This window comes from Erithacus rubecula (assembly GCF_903797595.1).
Source record: "Erithacus rubecula genome assembly, chromosome: Z".
Lineage (NCBI taxonomy): Eukaryota > Metazoa > Chordata > Aves > Passeriformes > Muscicapidae > Erithacus > Erithacus rubecula.
Window position 1 is genome coordinate 6,244,654 of NC_136661.1, and position 27,646 is coordinate 6,272,299.

Here is a 27,646-nt window from a genome sequence, read left to right on the forward strand (position 1 = left end):
ATAGATTTTGGAATTTAATTTTGTAGATAATCTTTTGAGTTCAATGAAATCAATCGGGCAGACTTATACAGACACAACCTTCTTTCCAGATACTACTTTTACAGGTTATCTCTAGTATGATCTGGATTATATAATTGAAGAGAATAATGAATTGTTTAATGCCCAAATCATTATGGTAAAATTCAAACTGATGCATGCATGTGCACTACATGTAAAGATAAGAGAAAGAATGCTTGATTTCTTTCAAATATTTCTTCTGGTTCTAATTCTGTGTTCCTCTTTCTGTGTTCCTCGTCATGTAGAAATCACAATTAAATGACCCAATAAATATCTGCATTGGCACAAATTATAACTATTTTCATTTTTCATTGACTCAATTTTTGGTTTTTTTTAGTTATCACAGTCAACACTTCCAAGGTTCAATTATTCTTGGACCAGCCATTTGTGGAGAAAATGCATCTTATAATTTAAATATTATTTTAAAAAATATGACAAGTACAAAGGAGACATGACTGCCTGTCTAATGGTTGTGAGATTTGCATTACTATGAAATGTCTTTATGACAGTGGAGCCTGATGTATCTCAAACCAGCCTCACTTCCATGGCCATGAGTCACAGTGACTTCTTCTTCTGCCCCGTGGAAAATAGCCTCCATTCTCCATGCTACTTCTTAAATCCTAGATCCTTTCTTCAGAAACCAGTACTGTTTCCCTTGCAATAAGCCACAATTCTGCCCCTGCACCTCTCCCTTATCTATTCCTGTATTACTGAAATCTGCCATCCACTCCACAGAAAGCAGATCTCTGTAGCACAGAGGTCTGTCAGAGATGCAGTATAGAGGTCTACTGCACTCTGAAACACCTTTCTCCTCAAGAAAAAGCTTGGACAGACCAAAATGGTTTGCTTGTTTGCAAGGGGCTCAGTGAGCAAAGATGGATGGTATCTTTGGTAACCTGCTTTGAAAGAACATTGTATTCTTGCAGATTTATCAGTTAGGCACCCACCAATCACAATTCTCTCTGATGGAGTCTAAAGTAATACCTGGCAGTGGCTGCCAGTGCAGCAGTGCCATCTTGCGTGGAGCTGGAGTATACCAAGAAATTTATCCCCTGGATCTCTGCTGCACCAGAGATCCAGAGGAGAAATCAAATACTTGTTAACTACTCCAAAAAGTCACAGGCGTTTTCAAAATATCACTAAAATAGTTCAAGTTCTTGGAAATTCTTTACTTGAAGTTCTTTAGTAAAAAGTAAAAATGCTAAGCAAACTTCCACAACAGAAATACAATTATTTTTTCATTGTTTTTTCCACACTTCTCTGTCATTTTTGCTCTACCAGTAGCAAAATAAGAAAAAAAAAAAAAAAAAAAGACTATTTCTGTTAAAATAAGATATCAAATTGCACAATGAGGTAGTGCTTGAAGTGCCGTGTATCCTCACAGATTTAAGTTGGAAAATGGAATTAGAGCATGGTGCTAACATTATCAGAGTTGTAGGTTTAATCCCCATATGGGCCATTCAGAATCCATAAGAGTTGGACTCGATGATCCTTGGGGGTCACTTCCAACCCACAATATTCTGTAGTTTTGGACTTATTTGTTACCCTGTTTAAATATTTTTAGGTGTGAAAATTTAGTTTCTTTGGATTTCAAAGCCAGCCCACAATTACGGATGGTGATGCCATGAAAACATTCTGACATGATGAAAAGCAGGGCAAGGTAAGAAGCGATGAGCGGCAAAGGCATTTTTAATTACTGTCCTTGTTGATTTACATGTATTGCCTAGATACATCACGAGCCTAGCAGGGCCTGTGCGTCTACTCAAATGGGATGGGTTTCTTTAAATGTGTTGAGTTTCCAGGGCGGGAGGAGGCGAAGGGCAGGGCAGAGGGGCGGGATTTGGGGCAGGCTCCTCCCGGCGCCACTCCGCTGATCCTCGCCCGGCTCTCCCGGCTCTCCGCATCCCCCGTGTCCCCCGTGTCCCCTGTGTCCCCTGTCCGGTGTGTTCCGCGCTGCAGGGCGCCATGGGGTTCGTCCTCTCCAAGGCCATGAACGACAGCCTGAAAGGGCAGCAGGAGTTTATGCGGCTGCAGGTAACAGGGCGGCCGGTGCGGTGCGGGCCGGCCCGGGCTGGGCCGGCAGCCTCGCTCCGATCTGCTCCCCGCCCGGGATTCAAGGTGCTCACCTGGAGCTGCAGGCTCAGCCCCGCAGCACCTGCGCTCCGTGCCCTAGGGCTCTCAGCAGTCTGTCTTAACAAGTTGGAGAAGTGGAAACTCACTAAAGTAGCCAGACCCTAAGAACAGTGTTGGAAACCTGCTTTGAAAAGTACATTTATGGTGAAGTTGGGCTGTGTTGCGCTGCAACACTGTGGTGTGTAGAAACATGTATGTTTAAAGCGAATCAATTATAACTGAGTTGCTAAAAAAATGGGTCTTATACTCTTAAAATACACGAGTTAAGTATGTTTAAATCTTCCACTATAAAAAAAAAAAAATTCAAACAGTTCCTTTTTTCAGTTCAATTAGGCAACTGCAGCTAATTGAAACTGGGGCATAGGGATTTTACTCCCTCTCATAAAATCAGAAAATAGCAGCAGAGAAAAAGGAAAAACAGTTTGTTTGGCACAACATTCTGAACTCTAATCAGACCTACAGTATCTCACTGGCTTTCTGATTTGTTGTTAAATATCTTGTAACTTACTCGTAGTATTTTTATGCTAAGCGCTGGAATGCCAGTCTGAAGGATTTAGCTGGAGTTTGTTCCTTTAGTTTTGGTTACATTTTTAGGATGTTTAAAGTAGTGATGGACAAACTTCCTATTTATTAAATTGCCAGTAGATGGCATATTCTTGTTTACAAAACAGCGTGCAGATAGAAGGTCTTGTAGGATCACAAGTAAACTGAACTCTGAAGGTGACCTTGGAAATGTGTCTAAGAAGGAAGGTGGCATAAGGAAAGATGATGTAATAAAACAGTGGTTAACTCTTGACTGTTCAAAGAAAGCAACCTTTCACACGGCTTGTAGACATTGTTTTCTTTCTGTGGTATGTTATATGCTTCTTAGATGCAACCACAAGTTTTGTGTAGAAATCTTTTTTTTTCCTTTCCTCCTGAACAGAGGTGCTCCTCCCACCCCCAAGATTTTTGGAAATCCAAATAACAGAAAGATTTTCTGTTTGGCACATTAATAGTGAAATTAAAGTGGAAGCTTGCTTCACAAACTGCTTCTCTGTTGGGCAAATAGAGTTGAGGAAAGAGCTTGAATTCAAGATAACACTTGTAGGTAGCTGCAGACTTAAAATGCCAGTCTTTGCCTTGGCTAGTTCTAATTCAAATGCTCAGGTGTTTATAAAAAACGAACTGTGAGGGCAGTTATAAAAATATCCTTTCAAAATTACATATCAATATTTTTGCAAGATGTTCTTCAGGAATTTCCCCTGCATTGTATTTCTTCTTTTTGTCAAGAGTTGCTCTGCATTGTATTTCTTCTTTTTGACAATACTTATGGTCAGAATAGTACAGTTGTTTAGCACTATAAACACCTGATCATATCTGATTGCTACTGTGTTTGCAGACACACCTGCCATGTTAGAAAACCCCTATCTTTTGAAAGCACATTGTTTTGGTTTAGGGTAAATTTGGGAGGAAATTTTTAAATGGGGTCCATCTAGGAAACAGATTCAAGCAGCCCCTCCCCTAATTGCTTTGGGAAAATATTTGAGAGAAGTGGAAAAAAATTGTTTATTTAATAGGCAAAACACAAAAAATGAACAATATTAAGCAAGAGAATTTTTTGTAGTGTTGAAGAGATGATAAATTCAGAAGAGTCCCTTTTGTGGGTTGTAGTTTGGTTTACTCAGTCTGTTCTCAGTCCCTCTGGTGCTGGGAAATGCCAGGCCTGGTGGGCCACAGGTGTGAGCTCCTGGTGCTCCTCTGGGTTTTCAGTCCAGAGCAGGTTCAAACAATTTTAAGAAGAAGAAAAACAAACAGTTCAGGAAAGTTCTCTGCCTCAGCTAGTTAAAAACTAATTAAAAGCTAAGGAGAGCTGTCTCCTTACAGACAACACAGTCTGTGAGAAGGATGCAGGGGAGCAAGTGCAGTCTCTGATAACAAACTGTGCACCTCTTTCTCTTCATTTTTGGAACAAGTCTTAAAGTTGTAAACTTAATCTTGAACACAAATAGGATAGACGTTTGGGGATATAAGCATTATAAAGTCACCTTTTGAATTGAATTGATTAAGTAGAAGCGGGGGAGAACTAAATTTTATGTCATTAGGGAATGCAAGAATGTAGCTCTGCCTCAAGCTTGAGGGAAGTGTAGGGAAGAGGAAAGACTGCCATTTGTCTTTTCCATATGTACTAAAACCTGTGACATGGAGTCTGGTGCTAGACTTTCAGGCTATTTGTGGAAAATGGTATAACCTGATTTATTTACTTTAGACAGAAATTATAACTAGAAATACTTGAAGGAGTTAGATCATGCTAGGACCAGAACGAAACAGCTTAATTTAAAGCATTTATATATTCTTATGGTGAAATACTGGGACTTGGATTAGTTCACTATCAGTTCACCCATCTTTCTCTGAAAACCATCACATTCATTAATAAAATAGAAGCTTACACTTGGAGCAGTATTATGCACTTACTGTATTATATAAAAAAATTACTGATTTGTAAATCAACCCCAAAACAAGATGTGGGATCAAAACTTCTTGAAGCTTTTCACAGCTTCTGAATGTTCTTAATGTGTCTCATGATTAAGAAGTTAAAGGAATAGGGTACAATGGTCACTCCAAGCCAATTGGTGTAGGTCAATAAGTCATAAAAATTGTTTCACCTAGAATGCCTTCCCTACTAGCAATGATGGTGTGACACTGCACAGAAATGAATTAGTTATTCTTTGGGTAGACCTGGAATGAAACACAGTAGATATTGGTAAGACAGTCAGAACCTGTAAACTTCTCCTGCTCCTTGCAGATGACTAAGTGTCATGATGTTACTGTAAAGTTCTTGGAACAAGATTTTTGTGCTGTTAATTTCTGTGATAGAACACTTCAAAAAAAAAAAAAAAAAAGCTCTCCTCTGAACAAGAGAGAAAATACAAAGCTGTTTAGCGATTGACTTATTTGAAGTGGAAGATTGTAGGTTGGAAAGAGACTTCCAAAAAAAAGAAGACCTCTCCAAATTCCAAACCTTGGTGCTTGCTAACTCTCAGTCAGTTTTAGTTGTTCTGATACCTGCTGGACAGCCAAACCAGCTTGACTACTTCAGAATAAGATGCTATTTAAAGATGTTGTGCATGGGTTTTTTCTTTATGCCTTTCTTGGGGTAACTCTGAAAAGAAGGGATTGTGGCCTTTTAAATTATATCTCAATGGTTTTTTGAAGAATAATAAAAACCTCAACTGTTTGCCTTGATGTTGAAGGACTTGCCAGTTGTTTGTATTGTCTTTGTGTGGCTCCAGAATGAGATACCAGTCTGTGTCAAGTGGAGACTGTTTGTGGTAGAAGTTTGTTGCGGCTTCATTTTTATCATGAGCCTGCTTCTTAAAGTGCAGTTTGCAGAATTATTTTCAAACACTTAAATATATCAGATCAACAGCTCCAGACTAGTATATGGCCTTGAAAAGTGCTTTTAGTGAGGCTGAATGGGTTAGAGGAGGTCTCTGCTCCAGGCCACAGAGCAGTTATAGCAAACTTTTTTTTTTTTGTGAGCTCTGTGTGTCCTCTTAACACAATTAATGCAGGAATTTCATGCATTTCTTTAGTCAAAGTGCTCTGTTCTGTACTTTCTGTTCTAGTGAGGCTTTTAGTCCTTGTCCTTGTTTTTCTAACATCTCAAATGTATACCTTAAGAAAGCTGTTGCAATAAATATTTACTAAGAGAGCCATTTTAAGATGTACAAGGCAGCCTGGAAAAAGATACGTATCTGAAAGAGGCAAGGAGGAATGCAGAAATGTTTGTGGCCTATTATGCTTTCCTCAGTATGGATTAGAACACTTTAAATATTTCTTATTAATATTTCTAGACAGTGACCTTACTGTCCAGAGCCAGATATCAAGAGCCCTGACAGATTGCTTTTTTAATTAAAAATTGTCCGAGTTCACAATCTGTGATGCTTCCTAAAGAATTTATTGTGATGAGACAGGTTTAAGTTTGGTTAGTGCATCATACAAGTACATTGTCTTCAAATAATATTTAAAAATACTAAAACAACCTTTTATACTCTACAGTGTTATTTAGAGTGATAAGAAGCAAAATCATGGTAGAACATCACAGAACAGATTAAAATTTTTATTTGCTGCTAATGAATTTGATTCTAGAACTGCATAAAGCAGGGCTTACTAACTTTGCATCTCAGAGTAGTATTTTTGCAGGAATGTGTAAAAGACATTCCAAGTATGATTTTTTAAATACTTTTAATTTAGGGTGCAGGCATAGAAAAGCGCAAACTCTCCCACCAAATTTTAGCCAGGTTTCCTAACACATGTGGGGGAATCAAAAATGCTTTCTTTAACTTTGAACAGAAGTCCAAGTCAGTATTAAGTCATTCCCTCTCCTACTCCACCAGTTAGATTTTTGTTTATGTCCTGCTGTTATTTTTATAGAGGTAACAGTGTTTCTCCTTCTTAAAAGTTGGTTTTCCTTTCTTGGGAAGCCCTACACAGAGGAAACTGATTCCGAACCCAGTTTTCCTGTGTACAGCATGTCTGCACTACTTGAAAGGTAACCCTACAGAGGAGGGCACTGAGATTTTGTTTTAATAACAGGGCTTTTGGTTCTTTTTCCAGTGGTATTATGAGAGTTGAATTACATGGAGATGTCTTAATGTGCATAGGAATAATACTGCATAGTAAGTAAGTTGTATGGATCAGTTTCTGATCCATACAACTAAAATTTAAGTCCTAGTAGCATTTAAAATACTTTATAGCTCTTTTCAACTATATCTCAGTCTGTAAGTGTTCAATTACTTAATCAAAATAATTTTTTAATTGGACTCCACAAATAATTGGTGATCCACTGAATCCTTTCTTGACTGACCTTTTTTTACTCCTCGTATTAGCTTCATAATTAGTAATGAGATCTGATTTGAAGACTACTTTGTAATTTTGTTGCATTACTCTTTTCTCTATGATGAAATGATAGATGGAAAGGCATGGATGGGAAGACTGGTTTGTTTTAATATCTTTATGTGTAACAATCAGACCTAGGGTTTGAGTGCATCTCTTGATGTTTTAAAAGCCACTGAAGTTTTTACCTAGATACATTTCTGGGAAAACTTTACAAAAAAGCAGTGAGGAGAGAAGCACTGATTCAGAGTCAGATAATGGAAGAGAAAATTGTATTGCATAGGGGCCTGCCTAATGAAATGAAGTAAATAGGGTAGTAGTATATGGAGCACAAGGAGTTCTCTAAGCTATTACAGAGCACTTCACTCTGGTTTTGAATAAAAAAGCCCCAAACTCCAGAAAATTAGAAATCTCTGTTTTCTCCAAATCAAAAAATAAATCACATTCTGTCATCCTAAAAAGAATTTGTTTTTACTGCAGCAGCACAAAAGGAGCATTTTGCTGTTGCAGCAGATGTTAAATAAAGAAGATTTTATGAGTAAATGTGCTGGGATTTTCTGTAGTATTTCTAGAGAAAGGAAGCCTGTACATGCTCAAGCACTGATGTACGCAGCCTGAGAAAAAAGCAGGAAGAGCAAAAGCTGTCTCTGGTCACAGTTTTGCAACATCATGCAAATAACTGAGATGTGGCAGGACAGCTACCATGAAACTTGAAATCTCTAACAGACAGGTACAAGCTCTTCAGACAAGACAAGAAGTAGTGAAAAGAGTGTATAATAATGAGAAGGTGTAGCTTGGGAGTTAATGTCAGACAGTCCACAAAACATGACACTGTCGAGGGAGCATGTTGCAGGTCACCAATCAGAGTGACAAAATGCATGAAGAAACAAGAAGTTGTTCTTTTTACAACTGAAGAAAGTCTCTGGGTTACTAACTGTTTCTTATGAGACTGTAGTCTCCCCACAATATGCTTAAAGTGCCATAAATAAGAGGACATAAGCAATTGAGTACATTTCTACAAAATGTGAGGAATAACTGCTTGATACAGATGTGTATGTACTAGATGGGCCTTCTGAGGGCCATCACAAACAGATGAATTTATTTACAAATAAGGGAGAGCTGCAATATTAGCAGCTGACTTGATTGTAGCAAGATGAGTTGCAGACCTTGGACACTGGAGAAAGGATTTCATCTTGTTTGGGAAACTGTTAGGTGAGGTGCCATAGGAGCTTTGAAAGATACAGGAGTTTAGGAAAACTGACATGATTTAAGTGTCCTTGGCCACAGCACAGGCAGCGAGCTGAAAGATGGGAACAATTCTGTACAGATGCAGGGAACACTGGAAGACAGCAACAAAGGCATAAGTCAGCAGTGTACCCTGAGAGAAGAGAGAGTCAAAAGGACAAATGAGGGCTTTATAAACTATAGTGAAGCCACTATATTGACAAAATCTTTTGTTGTCTTCTGTTCAGTGCTTTGTTAAATGCATTTAAATACTGCATCCACTTTTGCCCCTCTTCTTCCCCAGTGCAAGAATTATGTAGATGTAAAAAATCATCTTTTGCAGCAGACCATCAAGATGGGCAAGGGCTGGAGCACTCCTTGCAGGGAGACCAAGTGAGCTGTGCTTACTTAGCCTGGAATGGGATGCATTCTGGGGATCAGGATCCAAGGGCAGTCACCCACTAACCATGAGTAATCAAGAAAGCACAGCCAGAGAGCGCGAGAGAAAATGGGTATACACTGAAGCAGGATTTGGGGAGCAGTTCTAACTGAGTGTAAGGAGAAACCTTTTCCCCTGCAAGGCCGGTCCAGCAGTGGAGCAGAGGCTCAGTGATGCTTCTATCCTTAGAGGTTTTCAAAGCCTGGCAGGATAAAAGTCTTCAGCAGCCTGGTCTCCTGGTCTAATCACATAGCTGACCCTGTTCTGAGCAGGACTGCTGAGGTTGAACCCAAGTTGTTTTATGATGCTCTAACTCCCATGGAAGCAGGCTGTGGCTTACTGTATTTTGTAGATCCTGTGAGGGAGGATTTCCTTATGTCTCTTTCTTCCCAGACTGAGAATTATGAGCAGTTACTGCTTGATGTCTGCACTCGTACTGAGCACCACATGCACAGCAACAATCTGTTGAAACAAGATGTGACTTGGTCTAACTTTTAACTGACAGCTGTCAGACACATTTTAGATGTATGTTGAGTGATAATGATACAGAAATAACATCACAAGGGAATCGAGAATTGAAACCTCTGTATACCCTGCCTGGCAGATTGCAAAAACAAAGAAAAAATCTTGTTTGTGGGAATGGAATGATCTACCTGAAAAAGAATTGTTCAATCTCCTGTATATTTTGGAAGTTTTGTAATATATATTGCTGTATTGGCAGATACATTTCCCCTACACTGTATATAGCATTATGTATCCAGCATTACCACATATGTAAGTCCATTGAAATCAGAAATTTCAGTAGAAAGCTATAACAATTATTTAAGCAAGCACATTTAAAAAGTATTGCCTTGAGATTACAGCAGATCAGCTCTTTCAGGGTCAGACTGGAGGATTGAAATCCTTGGAAGGTGCAACTTATTCTTAAAAGTTACACAGAAAGAGCCAAGAATCACTGAAAATACTGGAAAAAAAAGAGAGTAGTTAGTGCTTAGGGGTATATGATTTTTTTATTGTTGTTTTGAGGTTGCAGTTCAGAGTGATTTGAAGGGGGTTTTGGTAGACTTTTGGAGTTTTCTTATCAGACAAAAAGATAGTCTTCTTGGTGGGAAAGCATCATTGCTTTCAGGAGTCAGATACAGACCTCCAAATTAATCTTTGATGGGAGCCACTAAACTTGTAAGAATATAAACAGGCTAGAAAAATAATATATGTCCAACAGATCTAGTACTTACCAATAATAAAAGTGTTTTATTATAACCTGTCTACAGCATGAATCTCTGGATAGTCTCAATCCCAGCCTTCTGCCATCATTCTACTCTCCTTATTTTACTATGTCAGACTTTAAAGTGCATTCATCTCCCCAGGTGATGTTGGATAGCCAGGAAACAGTCATAGATCTGCTTTCATAGCACTTAGTCTTTGAGAGTTTATAGACTTGCTCCTTGTATGCCCCCTGTGTGGGCATGGAAAAGATTCTATATTCCTTGGTTTAAAAAAAAAAAAACCGTCAGGATCAAGTAAATCTGGAAAAGTAAGGGCTTATTTTTCTGTGTTTTGACATGGTGGTGGTAGTATTTTTTTTCCTGAAAATCCATGGCCATCTTTCCTTGTTTTTTGAAATTTTTACTTTCTTTTGGGGTCCCTAACATCATCTAGGTCTATTTTGATCCATGATAAAACTACATTATCCTATCCTAATGAGGACCAGATTGTGGTATGGAAAATTCTGTATAGGTCTGTACCTCAGTGGATACTTTTATACTCTTATACTCTTCTCCCCCTTCTCTTTCATGGACTTTTCCCCCCCCCACTTTGCTTTAATAACTTCTTTTGAAGTTTTGGCAGTGATGCAAATTAATAAAGGAAATAAAAACTTAAGGCTTTTCTTCCTCAGTTAGTTAAAAGAAGAATAAATTGGCTGATAGTATTAAACATTGCTAGGGAAACTCATCCTCTAGTGCAGAAAGACATAGTCTGACTTTCCATAGATACAAAATATACAGCATTTTCTTCTTTAAGTAAAATTTTATTTTGGCACAAAACAGAATTGCCAAATATATTTGTCTCTTGCAGAAAACATCATCTCACATAGTCCACTCGAATTATAAATCAAAGGACTTGTACTTCTGAAAATGGCTTTCAAATATTCTGTGCTTTCCTCTGTTCTTCAGCTCTTGCCTGTTGAGAAACATGTATGCATTTTACACTGCATGTGCAAGTCATGTCACATGCATTCACAAGTCAGCTTGAAGTGAGACTGCTTTTCAGTTTTCTATATGCACAAATGGCACTAAAGCTCTCAGCTTTGTAAGAAAATGCTTTGGGATATTATTTCATCATATATACTAATGCATAAATATTAATATAATTAGAATGTAATTCAATGTTACAAAGGGTGTGTGATAAAAGTATCTGTTTTGGGGAAAAAAAGATCAAAAACTCACTGGAAGCATGGATAAATGCAACTTAGAGGCAGGCCATAGCATGATTACATTACCTTCCTGCCAGGATTGTATTGCCTTAAGAGGTTTGCTTTGAATCGCAATAAATGAAAATAACAAGGCAGTTTTCTCATCATGTTCAACAATTTGTCCTTGAATCTGAAATGAAGGTATGGAAGTATTCCATAGTATGCTTATTAATTGACCATATCTTTTCACTAATTTTTTTTTTTAATAAAAACATAAAACAGTTTAAAAATACAGACCTATTAAAAGACGTGTAAGAGAACCCACAACATTTCATTTTATATCCAGACACTCATGTGTATCTCAGAACAAGATTTTGTAACTTCAGTTATACAACTGTTTTTTATTGGTGTTTGTTTTTCACCTCAATGTCATTTTCAAAATGTACAAAGAAGTCAACACCTCTGTGTTTGAACCTTCAAGCAGGGTTTTTAAGTTTGTTTTTTATTGGAATCTGTTTGATAATCTGGGTAATCCTCTAGTGGTTTTTGAAGCTCTTACTTCTTCAGAAACTTCTAACTGAAGTTGCTATGGCAGTATGTGACAGAATGTATAGTAAAACAGACAGTTGAAGCATTTTAAACATATCTTTAAATGAAAAATGAGATTGCACATTTAGCAGAGATAAAGTACAAGCAGTATTTGTACCTGCATATTTAAGGAGATAATGTTTTTGTACAAATGTACACCTTCCTTAAGTTACTGGGTTTGTGATATTTGAACTGAATCGTGGATTCTACACATAGTATTTTGCCGGACTTCCTTTCCTACAGATACTGAGAATTTTTTGAGGGAGAGATGAGGAAATTCTCATGAGTCCCCTCTGACCTCCTCTCCTCAGTTAGTTTTAAATTCCTTAAAATAAAAAGTACATTAAGAATGTACAGATGCTATTAAGATAGGTCAGTAGGGGTTTTATTAGAAACTAGACACTTGGCCACATTCATGAAGACAAATGCAAAATGTTAATGGAAATTGGATGAGGAAAACCTGAAACTTTTGAAAAACAAAAACATTAACGTCTTTTTTGATACCTAGTACTTAGTAGTCTGTCTTAAACAGGTAAAAGGAACTCATAGAGTCATAGAATACACTGAGTGAAAGGGACCCATCAGGATCATTGTGTCCAGCTCCTGGCCCTACACCTTATAAGCCTATTGTTCATTCTTGGTAGGGAATTCTGTCTTGCAAATGTCCTTTATCCTGGGACTCCTTTTGAGTAATGAGCTAAAAGTAGGAATATAAGAGAGAGTATGAGAAAGTATGAGTAAGAGCAGGGGGAGGATGACATCCCTTTTCTTAAAGGATGGTTATATTTACAAATACAATTTTGGGGCTCTGTGTTTTTTGCTTGTTTATTTGTTTTTCCTTAATAAATTCAATTAGTCCATTACTCAGTCAAAATGCTATCAATTATTTATCAGTTGATCTTGAAATGAAGTGGTGCTTGAAATGCAAATGTGTTGCTGTTTTGACTCTTGTCAGGAAACATGGCTAATGTTAAAATCCCAATGAGTTTCTGAACAAGAAAACTTTTTCTATGCTTCTTCACTTTTGTTGATAAAAAAGGGAAAGTACTGACACAGGTTTCTGCAGTCCTTCCTGTGCCTAATAAAACCGTGTGATGACATTTTTCCATCTACAGATTTGTCACCTTATCTTTGTTAGTAAAAGATCAACCACCTCTATGATGATACCTGAATAATTTAATTTCTCTTTATGTCTCAGATACTGAGTCATTTTCTTCAGGGTCTTGTAAATCCCTAACCTTTTCCTCCCCAAAGTTTTCAGTGAAATTTAGTCAAAGAGACTTTTTTTTTTCAGTTCTATTAAAATGAAAACAATTGTTCCCTTATTTTCTTGTGAAGTAAAATGTAAGCAAGCTTTGCCTTTCCAGATTACTACCATCTGTTTCCCTTTGGGGTGGGAAATAGCTAGATTTGTTTTCTATTGACAAGGTACTAGTAGCGCTTATGACATCACTAATGCATTTGTCTTGAAGCATTACATAAATTGTTTTGCCCCTTAGGTGATCTGGGCTTAATTCTGGGAAATAAATGCTCTGTGGTAACAATTCTATAGCCTTATTAGTTTCTGCACATCAAATGGAACAGAACAAGATAAATGATATCTGTACTGAGGAAGATTAGAACCATCTGTCTTGCAGGAAAAGAAGCCAGTTTCATTGGTATTAGCTGACAGATTGTATACTCTGCCTGATCACTGTAAAGAAATAAATGAAATGGTTAACAAAGAACAGATTTTAATATCTATTTCTAATTTGCAGTGACTACCAGCAAAAGATGCAAACCAGACTGGTTGTTGCACTAGTAGTGAGACAAATATTAATTTTTTTCAATCGAATCAATTATACCTGTATTTTGGGGATATCTGTGACTAGTGCATATCATTGTGAATTGCCGCTTCAAATTTTGTCTTGCTTGGCAGTGCACCTCCAGCTTACCTTTATATGTTTAGTCTCAATTTGTTGGAGGAATTCACCTGACTCCAAAGATAAAAAATGTCTTCTGAGGCTGCTTCCTGTGACACAACAAATTTGCCATAATTCCTTTCCTCTTAGAAGAGCAAACCTATCATTTTAGTCTTTTGCTATGTCCACTGAAGTAAAATTTGGTCTTTTACATGCTTTCTATGAAATACTATTTCCTGAATGTTAAGTTTGGGAAAAAAAGCAAAGCTCTTATTCAGTTATGAGTCAGATACTGAAATTACTTAATGTTGTAACATTAACTCTTTGTTTTATATGTCTTGATCTATTTTACTATTCCTACAGCATTGATCCCTGCTTTTTACATAACTGGCTATTCAGTGATTTTGGTTTGTCTCTATAAAGTTTGTATAGAACTTCTGAACACTGGTAACAGTAGCTAAAAGCTTCACTTACTCTTGTAGGTAAGGTTATAAAATGCAGGTGGTGTACTTCTGTACTCTGCTGCATGTTTGTTGCCTAAAAACCACACAGAAGTAAGAATGACGGTTACTGCCAAGAAATGTTATCTTCATGGTTTGCCCATTAGATTGAGTCTGTCTTTTGTGCAGCACAAAATCTCACATGGATTTAAGGGCTTTTGATATTATTTTCTCTTTATACAGAGTGTAATTTCAGTACCTTATTGACAACAAAAGGAGTATCAAGTAGTTGGTGCTAGTAACATCAAGGTCATGGGTTTGATCTGTGACTATTTAGTCAAAGGTTGGGACTCAATCCTGGTGGGTCCCTTCCAACTCAGAATATTTTGTGATTCTGTGTGATTTTTTTCCAATGCAGTTTACATTCTGGCTTGTGTGAGACCCTTTTCTTCTTCTCATAGGTCTTTGCTTGTAAATAATTTGTCATTTGCCTTTGCATGGCGAAGCTTTAAGTTTTTAAAGAGTGCAGTTTCTTGCAGTAATAATTAATAAGTAATGAGCTGATAATTTTAATTGGTCTGTGTACTAGATGTGAGAAATATCTGCAAGCAAGCTTTGAAGCAGCAGGATAAAACATTTAGGTCTGATTTATTTTAACTTTGTTTGATCTAGAGGCCTGTTTCGTGAATGTCTGTGGGCATACTGGCCATAGAACCAAGCAGACACTGTGTAATTATTTTGTCTTTTTTTTTATTACTGTATTACACTCTGGTGGCTTACAGTGGAGGTATAGAGATAGGTGTCACTATTCTATTTTTCATTTATTTTTGCCAAACAACCATTTGCAGCAGCTTCTGGTTTTACCCATTGATTAGAAAGAATGACACTGAGGGTAAGTCACATGAGCTTTTAATCTTTCATCTGCTGATGAAGTGCCACATGTAGCTGTACTCTCTGCCCATTAACTTCCATACATATTTTGTATGTCTGATTGTCACTTTTTTTTTTTTAATTAAGGCCTATTTTACATTGTAACTCTGAGTGCTGTAAAGTTAGAAGTTAGTACTTTTTAAAAGAGCACTTTCAGGGGATCTGAACATTGAAAAACTGTGACAATAACCTATTATAGGCAGAGTAGCCATGGCCTATGACAGTTGTATTAACCTGTGACAAAACTGGAAAGCTCTTTTACCATGAGTGTAAGAGTATTCCAAAAGTTTCTTCAGATTTCAGTTTTCTTAGATTTAGATACTGGGTTTCATAACTTAAGCACAGATGGTGTTTATCTGATTATTTCTTATAAGGTAGTTAATTTCTTTCCTGTCTAAATATCTGTTTACAAGGACGTTGGTATAATTATGTCTTAATGATAGTGACATTAAACATGTTCTCTGTAGGTTTACTACCATGACTGCTCTCAAGCTAAGTGTTTGTCCTGCCCAGTATTTTACACAAGTTGAGTGAAAGAGCGTATCTCCTAGGAGAGCCATTAAACATATTGGGTTTCAAATTGTCTCTTTATTGAGGGGTGATTATTGTGTTTGCCTCCCCATAGACACATACGCTCACATAAAATACAACAGTGAAATTATGTTTAATACATGTGGACAGTGAAGAAGAGAGCATTTTGCATTGGCTCTGCTTTTCGTTTCTGTTGAGTATTTGTACACCACCTTCCATCCCATTTGGGTTTACAAAACCAAAGTAGCATCCATTCCAGCTACAATATCTGAACACGGAAGAGAGAACACAAGCTAAGAGTCTGAAGTATGAGAAATTTCTAGTCTAGTAGGATGTGACTTGTAATCCAGAGAGGATTTTTTTTTTTGGTTTTTTTTTTTTTTGCAAGTTGTCAAAGTCGATTAAATTATTTCAGATGAGAATTTTCTCCCACTGGATTTTAATCAATGAAATGATGGTATAAATGCTCTTTTATGTGGTTTGACATCATTGTGGCAGTCTGAAGAATAATCAGTAGAAATGATAAGGATGGTTACCACTGACTAGTTTATTAGCATTATCAGTTTCACAGTAACTGACCTTTTCCCTCTGTGCCTCACTTCTCTTCATCTGTCATGATTCATTTGGTAAAATTGATTTCCTTTTACTATAACAGTTTCTATGTGGCAGACTTCAAAATCCCAATCAGTCCTTACAGTTGCTCACACAGTGTTGAGAAACTACTGGCTGTATTTAAAGAAAAAATGGGAAAGTTATTTCTAATTGGGTCCTCTTGAGAGTGTTATAAAATTTAAAATGTCACTTGCTACTAGTACCCATTTATTTTGGAATACAGTAATAATTTTTTAAAATTATGCAATCAATATGTTTTGCCAATATAGAAGTTGCTATTGTCACTTTTTAATTATGATATTAATTGTGTCTATAAAATCATGGTCTGATTGTTATAGGATGCAATTAATTGAAAAGCATGCTTGGATGTGCACCCATGCATCCACATCACAGCTTCAGTTCTCTTGTTCAATGCACAGGAACCTGGCTAAGGAAACTGCAGTATCTCTCTTCCTTCTGTGCTAAAGCTACTCTTGAGACCATTTTTCTGTAGTTTTTAGTGCAAGTATAGTCATGTAAATCATTCCTACAGAAGATTTTATGGCTATAAATGAAGTAGAATTTATTCCCTAAAGCATGGCACTTGGATGGTGAATGGTTGTTCACCTAATGTGAGTGATGTGCACCTGTGGCTTGTTTTCTCAATAGTCAGCTTCTTCCATCAGTAAGACTTTTCTAAATAAACTACACCCCATCTCTGCTAATCTGAATGATACACTTTTTTTTGTCTTACTGCCTATCAAATTCTATAAAATGTTTGCAGTAAAAATGAATACCTACTGTTCTTAATTCTTACTTCTGTTCTACCATAATGAGAAAAGAAGTAATTTTAAAAATTATTGTAAAGTAAGTCCAAAGAGAGTAGAACTTGTCATTTTTCATAAAATCTGCATGTTAATAGATCAAAAGTCTTTCATTATACTAGTGTGACTGACATTTTCAATAGAACACATGTGGAGGAAAATAAGAAACAAATTACTAGGAAACTAACAGCTGAAAATGGGATATTGATTTGAACTGCAGTCAAACATGGTTTGGTTTTCTTTCATCTAATTTTGAGTCATTTTTTGATGCTAGACTCCTGAGTCTTTTCCTGTATACATATGTTTTCAAATCCTGACTTGCTTAAGGTCAGCTTAAGGCAACTGCTTAAGGCACTGGTTTTGCCTTAAGATCTACCAGTAGTTGTTTGCCAGTGTAAAGCCAGCACATCAGAGTATCTTGGTCATTCAAAACTATTCAAGCTCCAGATATTCGTTAAAGATTGGCATGTTCAATGGATAAGCATAAGGATATTGCCCATTAATTGTTTGAATTTTTAAAAGACTAGTTCAGAGGAGTGCCCATGTAGGTGTTTAATTCTGACACTTAGAGCATCCAAAATTAATCTAAAGGTATATACTCTTTTGCAGTCAAGCATTGCTTTTAAACCTTTTTAACTGATCAAATGTCAGGTCTGACTCCCACAAGGTCTGGACATGCTAAAAGCCATTTCTGATGGCACAGGGCAGCTAGGTGCCCTGCCTTTTGTCTCCTTTGTCAGAATATGCCTGAGAGGTGCTCCCTGCTGTGCTACACAGTGGCTACAGAGCTCCCTGGAAAGAGCTCAGTTGTACTCCAAACTGGTTTTTCAACAGTCATTCCAGTAAGTTTAAGTTGTGTGATGAAACCATGTGTAGTAGGATAACTTTGGCCATAATTGTTGTTCAGTTTTTCCTTTTCCTTAGAATTTGAAAGTCCAGTGGAGTCAGTGTGGAATTGCCCTGGAACACTTAGAACACTAAGAATAAATCTCTTCACTGTCAGATTCCTGTTGTAGTCCTAACAGCTATAGCACTATAGTCTTTTGTTTTGCAAGATGAAACTATACGTATGAAACTAACAAGATTAAACTATCAAGTAGCAAAACTGATCTTGGAAGTGGAAGGCATTAATGAAGATTTTTTTTTTAATAAAGGAATACAGAACAAACTTCTGGCATTTGAGAGAGATAATCCTAGGTTTGGCATAAAACCACATAAATCCACAAAGGGATTTTGGAGCACTTGTTCCTGTATTGTTGCTAAGTTTTCTCTGTATAAATTAGGATATTAATTATGACTAAATAAAAATTGGTTTACAAATCTCTGCATCAGTACTGTGGCTTACTTAGGATCCCCAAACACATGTCAGGGCTTTCTTGTTGTTATATTGTAAGTTTATGGATGCTGTATTGTAAGTTATACAAAATAGGTCTTGTAAACTATTCATTGTAATATCATTAAGCTTCAGTTATAGCAAGAATTAAATTATTCTTTTAGCCAAATATCAGTAGACTTGTTTTTTACTGCATTGTGTTGATTAGTATTCCTCTGAAACTCTTGTTTCTTGGCTGTCATATTTATCCATGTAGAGAATATTCATCTCTAAGATTCATAATTCTAAAACTTCCCTCCAATGCATTTTTTAAAGAAGTTTATTTAAATTAAGTATTGTGTTTCATCTGGTTAAAATTTTACATCTGTGTGGAAGAATTTTGCTCAAAGGAAAGGAATTACTGGCATTTTTCACTGCATTTTCATTCCACCACTTGTTTTTGGATTGAGAAAGTTAAGGGTTGTTTCTCTCAAGTGAAAGAAAAAAGACCTAGTCAGAAAAGAATATGAAAAATGTTTGATAATGTTATCTTGCTGCTGCTGTTTTCAGTTATAGTAGGTTATTTATATTAACTACTTGTAGATACACATAGAAGTAACCTTGGGCTTCTGGAATTTGATATGACAGTCTCCTGCAGGATGGTGTTTGACTATTGTTTGTGACTTATCTTTTTCTTTTAGCACTTGGGTTTTAAAGAGCTGTCAAAGTATAACAAGTGTGAGGGGGTTTTTGCTGGGATTTTTTTTTGTGTGTATTTGTTTTTAAAGAAATCGTGTTAGGATCCTTTAGTTTACTTTAGTAAGTTTGAACTTAGAGCCTTCTTTTTATGCCATGCTTACGTCTTTCTAAACACTGTGCATGTTAAACTGTCTGTTTTTCTTCTTCTCTGTTGTTCCTTTTTAGCATGACCTATATTTCATCAGCATGTCCTTGTCCCACTTCCTTATCATGTGCTTCTTTAAATTGAAGCTCATTGAGGGTAATACTGTCCATTTTGGACGCACAGGCCCCTATCTGTGCTGACAGGCAGACAAAGGATCCCTTAATACTTTTCACATATGTATATAATCACCCTGAAGATGAAAATAAAGTCATTAAATGTCTTATTACATATTATTATTTTGTCTTATCACATTAGCCTCAGCAATTTACCAGGCTTAGGGTATTTGGGACTGAAATGGGTCTAATTAATGGGCAATGTACTTGTTTATTTTACAATTTCCAACTGTCTCATAGGTGACAAAATAAAATCTAATTATTTTGATATTTTATTAAGTGTTTTATCAGCCATTATATGATTACTTATTCTGAAAAAAAAAAAAAATACCAAACCCAAAACAAAGCAATCTGAAAATTATGGCTATCAGAAAGGTAAAGCCTGTTGATACTTTTTGTGAGAACAACAATTGAAATGTAAGTCTTCAGGGAAAAGAAACAGATGAAATAGTACTGTGAGACTATAGAGAATGTTGTTTTTCCTACTGTGTACAATTATATGTAATTAGATCTGTCCTTTTTCATTATGCTCTCAAAATTATTTCTACCTATCTAAGTACTGAATGAACTTGTAAATAAGACAGCAAGATCAACATAGTCTGAAGAAATAATTAGTAACAATTCAACAGAAATTGTTCTGTTCAGGTTAAATCAATAGTAATGGAGATGAATAAATGGGTGGAAACCTTGAGTAATTACAAGTCCTTTAAATTATTCTTGAATTAGAAAGCAGGAGAAAAGAACATATTTAATTGCTTTTAGAGATTCATTAGAAGAGAACTTTCTGAATTCACTCTTTGTTCTTTCTTCCCTAGAATACACTCTTTTCGGGAGCTGGTATTCTGTTTTCTCTACCTTGTTTAACTTTTCATTCAACTTGCTTAGTTAGTCAGGACATACACACCCAGGTACTCAGTTTTTCCCCCAAAAGATAAGTTATAAACATTGCTGGGAAGAAGAAGACTTCTTGTTCTGTTAACTAACTTCTCCACTCTGGTTCCAGACTGTTGTTTTGTTGGTTTTTTTTTTCACAATTCTTACTTTTACATCACTCTAAGAAGGAAATTCTGTTTTGTGTTCTGTATAGTTGAGAGGAACTTTTGAGAAATACTGAATTTACTTAATGGAAATGTGCCAGTAGGTTTAGATGGGGCATGTAATTAAAAAAATAAATCTGATTGTCTTTACCATGGAAAGTTCTACTTGGACATGTGAATATATTGACTAAATTGTACTTTTTGCATTTTTGTTTTTAATTTTAGTTACAGAAGTATTTCCTTATGGACTTTCGATATATATTCAGTATCTGTAAAAGATTTGGTATCTTTACAGTGTTTTTCTATATTTGTAACTGTGGTGTTGCAGAAGAGTTATTAGCTTTATGATGCATCATAAGGAAGAGGAAATCCTTAAAGGGCAAAGAGGTGTCAAGATTTGTTCTAAAATTGCTGCAACTGAATTAGAATTAAGAAAAATGAATTGGAAAATCAGATACTCTGTGAATCACCATGGAAATGCGAAGGTCAGAGAATCTTAATCGAGAGGGTCCTGCTGAGATTTGGGTAACCTATCACTGCAGGTTTGGTTGTCTGGACCTTGAGAAGCACAATTAGAAAGATTATGCATTTAAGTGTTTGTTAATTGACCTAAATCCTTTCTTGATATAAACTGTTACTGAAGAAGACTTTTGAAAGAAGAATGAGAGATTGCCTTCTTAGTTAGTGTTTTGAATCTATAGACCACTGAGAGATTGAGAAAATCTTTTGAACAAATGTATGAATTAATTTTGTTTAACCTGTCTCCCTTTTTTAGCTGGAAAGGCAATTAATACTTCAGAACCTGATGAGAGAGAGACAAACAGCCATGCAGATTGCTTGGACACGAGAATTTCTGAAATATTTTGGGACGTTTTTTGGACTTGCTGCTGTGGTTTTAACAACTGGGTATGAAGTTTTTTCCCTAACAAAAAATATAAATATATTATGTTACATATTTCTATTTTGCTGGATCTTGATTTTGCATTACAGCAAGTAGCTATTTTTATCCAGTCATTGCAAAGAGATTGATCAAATTACTATGGATCAAATAGACTATGAATTCTGTCTGCTTCTGAATGTGTTTTAGTTATATCTGTACTGTAGATATATTTAAAAGCAGAGACATGAGCTGACAATAAAATTATATAGATATGAATTGTATATATATGTATGAAATACCAAAAGTCCAGTGTAAAATAAAAGTTGTATGTGGAAGAGGCAAGAGTTTTTAAAATCCATGCTATTTTCTTGTCTGTACTGACATTTAATGAACTGTTAGTATGTAGCATATCCTCCATCTGAATTTTTTAAAAGCAGTGAACAAGTGGACGTATTTCGAAGTCTACTCACTTAAATTTGGATCAACTGACCCAAGGGAAAAAGAAGCCTGGCTAATAAAGCTTTATTGCATCGGGAAGAACTTGCAACCAAGTTGTAACAACCAGTACTTTGGTTGATAATATATTTTACTTGTGTTGTAACATGTTTAGAGGGACTTTAGGAAGCGTTTGTGGTTTTGTGTAGGTAATGAAGATTAAATGCACTTTATGCATTATCAGTTCTCTGTAGACTCTGATGCATTTGGAAATTAACGTAGAATCCACATTGTTATGTGTTGCAAGTGGCTGGGTATATGTGACTGCACATGCCTGCTGAATGAGTTAGATCATCCCATATTTGTTAGATATTTGAGAAAGAGGGCAACCACAAGACTAATGTTTCTAAGGAAATTAAGAATTGCTCTTTGATTCGAGATTTTAGAAGGATACACAAGTTCTAGACAGTCAAGGTTAGCCTAAAGTAATAGTGCTAATGTGCTGAATATCCTGATTTTTTTTTCCTTGCACAGAGCAGTAAAAAGGAAGAACCCAGCAGTTTTACTGCCAATACTTCCCTTAAGCTTTGTATTTTCCTATCAATATGATATGGGATATGGGACACTGTTGCAAAGGATTAAAGGTATGTAAATCCGTCCTGTTCTCATGTAGAACCAAGCTCCAGATAACCTGTTATGTTTAAGGGGGTGGTTTTGAAGAAATATTATGTCTTATTTTTTCGTTTGTGTTAAAATCAGATATTTTTTTAGTCAGAGGTACTCACTGTAGTGTACAGTGAATACAGCTGATGTAAGAATTGTGTATTTGGGAGAAATTACAGATCTAGTGATTTCCTTCAGTATTCCACTGTGACCCTGGTTTTTTTGGGAGAGGATTAGAGATTATAAAATAAAGAAATACAGACATGAATAATAGCTTTTCACCTTCATGGCCAAACACAGACATGGGGTGATGATCTTACAGCAGTGTCCTGCTAAGACTGAAGAAAACTGAGTCCCAGAAAGTGGCGTCATGCCTCATAGGTGTCCCTTGTCCATGTGATTAAATTATACACATTGTGTTGAAGTTTATGGAGATGCATTTATGTTAACTCTGATTCCCAGTGAAGGAGGCTGGCTCAGTGAGTGTTGACTGTAAGTGAAGAGAGCATCTGGCTGTGGCCTTGTCACCTTCACAAATTGTCTTAGTTAACTAGCTTAGTTATCTTGTCTGCTCCTCCTGGCACAACCATATTGAAACCAAATAAAAATCTGTTTCAGCTCTTGGTCTTTAGCCTCCAGATCTAACACTTAGGTTTCTGTATACTTCATTGAAAACAGTGGTAGGTTAACTAGACAAAATCTGCTGTAGTTCCTGCTTCATGTAGGTGCAAATACATTTAGGTAATGTATACCTGTGAACATTTTCCCAACAGCATTAAACAAATGTCTTTGGATCTTAATATGAAGAGTCAAGTAAACACAGGGAAGAAAGGGTAGTTCTTGGAAATCAACGTGTTGAAAAGGAGATTAGTACACACTAGTGCACACAAAATTAGCACCTGAAATTTAGGATTTGTATGTAATGTGTTTGCTGTGTACCATGTGGCCCTGTATAGGTTAAAGAGGGGCAATGTGGTATCCTATTGCTTTCCAAATAGAAGTCATCTTCATCACTTCAGATCCATTAGGAGAACTTCAGCAGTATACAAGGCTTGTGAAAAGGTTTTGCAGAAAAGAAATGCTGAGCCAATTAGAAAATAAATGGAATATGCCAAACTAAGTCTGTCTTTTCCAGAAAAATATCTTTTATTCCAAAAGAAATGTGGCAGTTCCAATATAAATTTGTGAAACTGTTTGATGTGGCATTGCCTAAAGATCAAGTTAGTATGAAAGACATGGAAATTAATAGATAGGTAAGCATGGGGATAAAGAAATTATGTCAAATTGTGTGTTTGAAAAGGAAGGTTAGGCTTCAGTAGGGTTATTAACAGTATTTGTCAAGATTTGGTATGGATATTAATTTGTTTTATAGTTGAAATTATGAGTAGGTTATCCTAACCAAATCTTTGGGTGGCAAATTTGATTAAGTTCATCAACAGAGAAGAAATGAACTGTAGTGCAAGAAGAGCTGATGGTCTGAAGAAAAGAGACAACAAAATAGGATTCAATTTAATAATGTCAGCAAGAAGCTAGGGACTAATAGGAATTTCTACCACCAGAGCTCACCAGATGGAAATTGGGAAAACTTGAAAAAGGGAAGACTTGAAAAAAATGTGCCAGTGATCACAGAATGGGTGTAATCCAGTAATGTGATGAAACTGAGAGCTGAGCAAAGTCCAGAAACATCAAGTGAGCTTTCCTAGTATTACAGCATGGTTGAGGTTGGAAGGGATCTCTGAAGATTGTCTTGTCCAAGTCCCCTGCTCAGACAGGATCATCTATAACCAGTTCCCCAGGAAAATGTCCAAAAGGCTTTTGAATATGTCTAGGGATGCATATTTCACAGCCCTAGTACAAAAAGAGAACAAATGAGAAGATGGAGAAAATAATAACTCCTGTGGAAATTTACATATAATTTAGATCACTTCTTTAAAGGGTATCTGGAATTATAAAGAAGAGCTAAAACTATTAGGCGATGACCTGCTTCCTTGCAAGAGAATAAAAAAGTGATTAATTTGTTTAGCTTTTAAAAAGACATGAGAGATTTGGGTCTACAGATCCTACTTACAGGATAGGATAAAGGGAAGTAAGAGAAGGAAATTAAACTAATTACCAGTATCAGCACTAGATTAAAAGGAAGTGGAATAGCCTGGATGAATCTGGTCTGGAAATCAGGTTCAGGAGTTCATTTTTATTTTATGGTTGAAATTACGTGGTTGAAGAGCAGATTTTACGGTGCAGTTGACCTGCAGCCACAATGCTTATTCTCAATTCTCAGCTGATCCCCATGTTCACTCCCATACATTCTCAACCACTTCTCTGCTTGTCTGTCTATTCTTTTGGTGCATGCTGTTCTTGATCTCTCTGGTGTAATAATGAACCTATGCACCATTCTCTTTATTGTTCCTTCTTCAGTTGGTCTCTTTTTTTCCAGGGTATACCTGGGTATACCATCAACCTCATAGGCAATTCTCTCTTCTAAGACAATCTTCAATTATTTCAGTGCTGCACAGTGAACCTTATATCTTGGAACCACCTTGATCACATAGGTCTGCATCTGCTGCCTTTCATCCCTTGGAATTATTTTATACCCCCTGGAAGGTTTCATTGTTTCTTTCATTAGGCATTTTGTCTCTGATCTTGCTTGTAGTTAAATTTTTCTTCTGTCTCTGGTCTACTTGACCAAAAACTACCTCATTATTTTAGTATTCTTCCACACTGAAATATTGGAAAGGTATTTTTTTCAGCTTTGTAGCGTGGGCTAATTAAAACCCAAAACTGAAGACATGGGAAATATCTGTTTTGAGTTCTGCTTGTGCTGTTGGAAACCCCTAAGTTTCTAGGGCCGTGTATCAGGACCTAATCTTTAGGGTATGTCAGGGTTACAGAGCAACCATCAAACTGTCTTTTTTAAACCTCTGAGAACACAAAGAATCAGTCATTGTCCTACTGTCTGTGTTCTTGGCCTTGCTGTTTTGCTTTTCTTCCCAGTCCAGGCACACAGTGTTGGTGTTTTTCTCACAAATTATTAGGAGGGGCTGGATTTTATGGCCAGTCTCTAATGGCACAGAATCTCACCACTAAGCAGTGGAACTCTGGCTACCTTTTCCAAGATTTAGATAGATTTTAGAGTCCTTATGTCCTGAGCAGGGAGTGGGGCAGTGTCCTGCAGTGCAGGGACATAGAGATTTGCATATCTATATCTCTGTTCCCAAGATCTCTTGCTATTTCATAATCAGATGCTATATGCAAATGACTGACATTTTGGGAGTGATAACCAGTGTTGGATATTACCAATGGTCCCAGGCACTGTAGTACTACAAAAATTACAGTTGGGAGATAACATTCAGACCTGTTTTTTGAATGACAGTAATATTGACTGCATTGCAATGTTCAGTCAGGCTGATCACACATAAATGCAGTTTCAAACCACTGCTATAAGGATCATGAAACTGGGATGTAAGGCATTGATAAACAAGATTGTTGGCATTGTGCCAAATGGCATCAGCCAAAACAAATGTGTTCTTTGCTTAATCTTCATCTCTTATATCAAAATCAGACCACCACAACCTATATATGATGTTCAGTCTGTATCTTTGTTTTCTGGATCCTCTGTCCTAGATGTTTTCATTCCAGCCTTACCCAGAGCTTGCTGTACTCTACAACTTTTCCCTGCTATGCTTCATGTTTAGGCAACTTTTAGCAAATTTTCTTGTGAGCAGTATGCTTTGACCAGTGCTTCTTGAAGTCCCATGCTGCCTGCATTCTGACACCTGTTAGGCTAGTCCTGAGGCACACAGAAAAATTGTATCCAAATATGATATGTCTGTGACACTGTGTACAAGTTTACTTGTTAAAGCTAATGTGCACCTTCATGTGTAGGTCTGATCCACTTTCTTCTCAGATTCCCAATTACCCCACAAATCCAAAATTCCTTAGAGACAACTTTGCTGGTATACTGACATCAGCTTGCTTGTTAAACATATAGCTATGACTTGCTATTTTGCTAATGTGGTCCAAACAAGAATGGCTAAATCAGTTTCTTAAGTTGTTTTTTTTTTTTCCTTCTTTTGCTTTCTAGCTGTAGAGTTCAGGAAATTGACTTCTTTTTTTTTTTTTTTTTTTTAAGGTGAAGCAGAGAACATACTTGACACACAGAGCACTTTGCTAGAATTGCCAAAAGGATCTCTCACATTTGAAGACTTGGAGAAAATCAGAATATCTCAAAGCAATTTCTTCACAGAAAAATAAGAAGATGGTATCAAAGCTACATATCTGAAAAGTGATTATAGTACTGCATTTCAACATAAACAAATAATTTAATTTTTGATAAGATTATGAGCTCTTATAAAATCAAAATTAAAATATTTTTAAAAATTAGTATTTTCCAAAGCAATTGGTTTCATGTTGTATGGATCACTTAAAAATATTCATTTTTTCTGTAGTATATTTTCCTTGTTTATAGTGAAATATTGAATTTGCACTGACTACTCAGAGTCTGAAAATAACTTCCACCTGTATGGTACTGACCAAACTCAATATAATCCATAAATATATGGTAATTTATAGTTACAAGTTTGTATTAATATATAAATTATATAAATAAATATGTGCAGTTTTCAAATATATTTCAGGATACACAGCTCAATTTGAAGTCATGAGCAGGCAGATAATTTATTTGAAAAATAAGACAGTTTTTATTTACTGTTCGGTAGGCAGTGAACTCACCATCTCTGCTTCAAATTCTAGAATAAACAGCTTTATCAGAAGTAGGTTCAGAAGTAAATACATAACTTGCTAACTGTGTGTTTTACTCTTGGGGAAAACTGTGTTAAAGCATAAGCAGAGATAGTTTCTGAAAAAGTGGAAATAAATTATGTAGCTATTTCCTGAATCTTTTTAATGCTTGTTCGATATTCTGAAACTCAGGATAATTTGTTTCTTGGTAATTGAAATCAGAGTTTCACTACTATGATGAATATTAACTTCAGCTAACAGCAAGCAAAATTATTAATGTATATTTTTGTAATGGGTAGATCCAAGTGGCCTTACAAGTACTGGAAAACTGAGAGATTCTTGCATGGTATACCAAGAATGTAGTTTTCATATACTTTAAAGTTCTGATGTCACACTTGGAAAAAAGTGAATCTTTCTGTATTGGAAATCTTGTTTAGGAACAGGTTATTTTGTGTTTTGGATGGAAATTCATCTAGCATTAATCTAATTGTGGAAGGAAAAACAAATGCTCAAAAACCATTCAAAAATTAATTAAGCCGTAGTGTGTACTGACGATTTGTTGACTTAAAAATTAAGTTCCCACTGGAGATAAATGCCCCAAATATGATTTTGAAGA

The 27,646-nt window shown here is 36.2% G+C and overlaps 2 protein-coding genes across 2 annotated transcripts in view; one reads left to right on the top strand and one right to left on the bottom strand.

Annotated features, from left to right (window-relative positions):
• Positions 1-27,646, bottom strand: part of CD274 (CD274 molecule) — an 88,058-nt gene that overhangs the window by 31,571 nt on the left and 28,841 nt on the right. The gene's annotated exons all lie outside the window — the stretch shown is intronic.
• Positions 1,962-27,370, top strand: PLGRKT (plasminogen receptor with a C-terminal lysine). Its single transcript, XM_079330129.1, has 4 exons — positions 1,962-2,091; positions 21,091-21,221; positions 22,165-22,274; positions 26,423-27,370. Exons 1-4 carry the CDS (start codon positions 2,023-2,025, stop codon positions 26,542-26,544), a joined length of 432 nt encoding a protein of 143 aa, XP_079186255.1. The 5' UTR covers positions 1,962-2,022; the 3' UTR covers positions 26,545-27,370.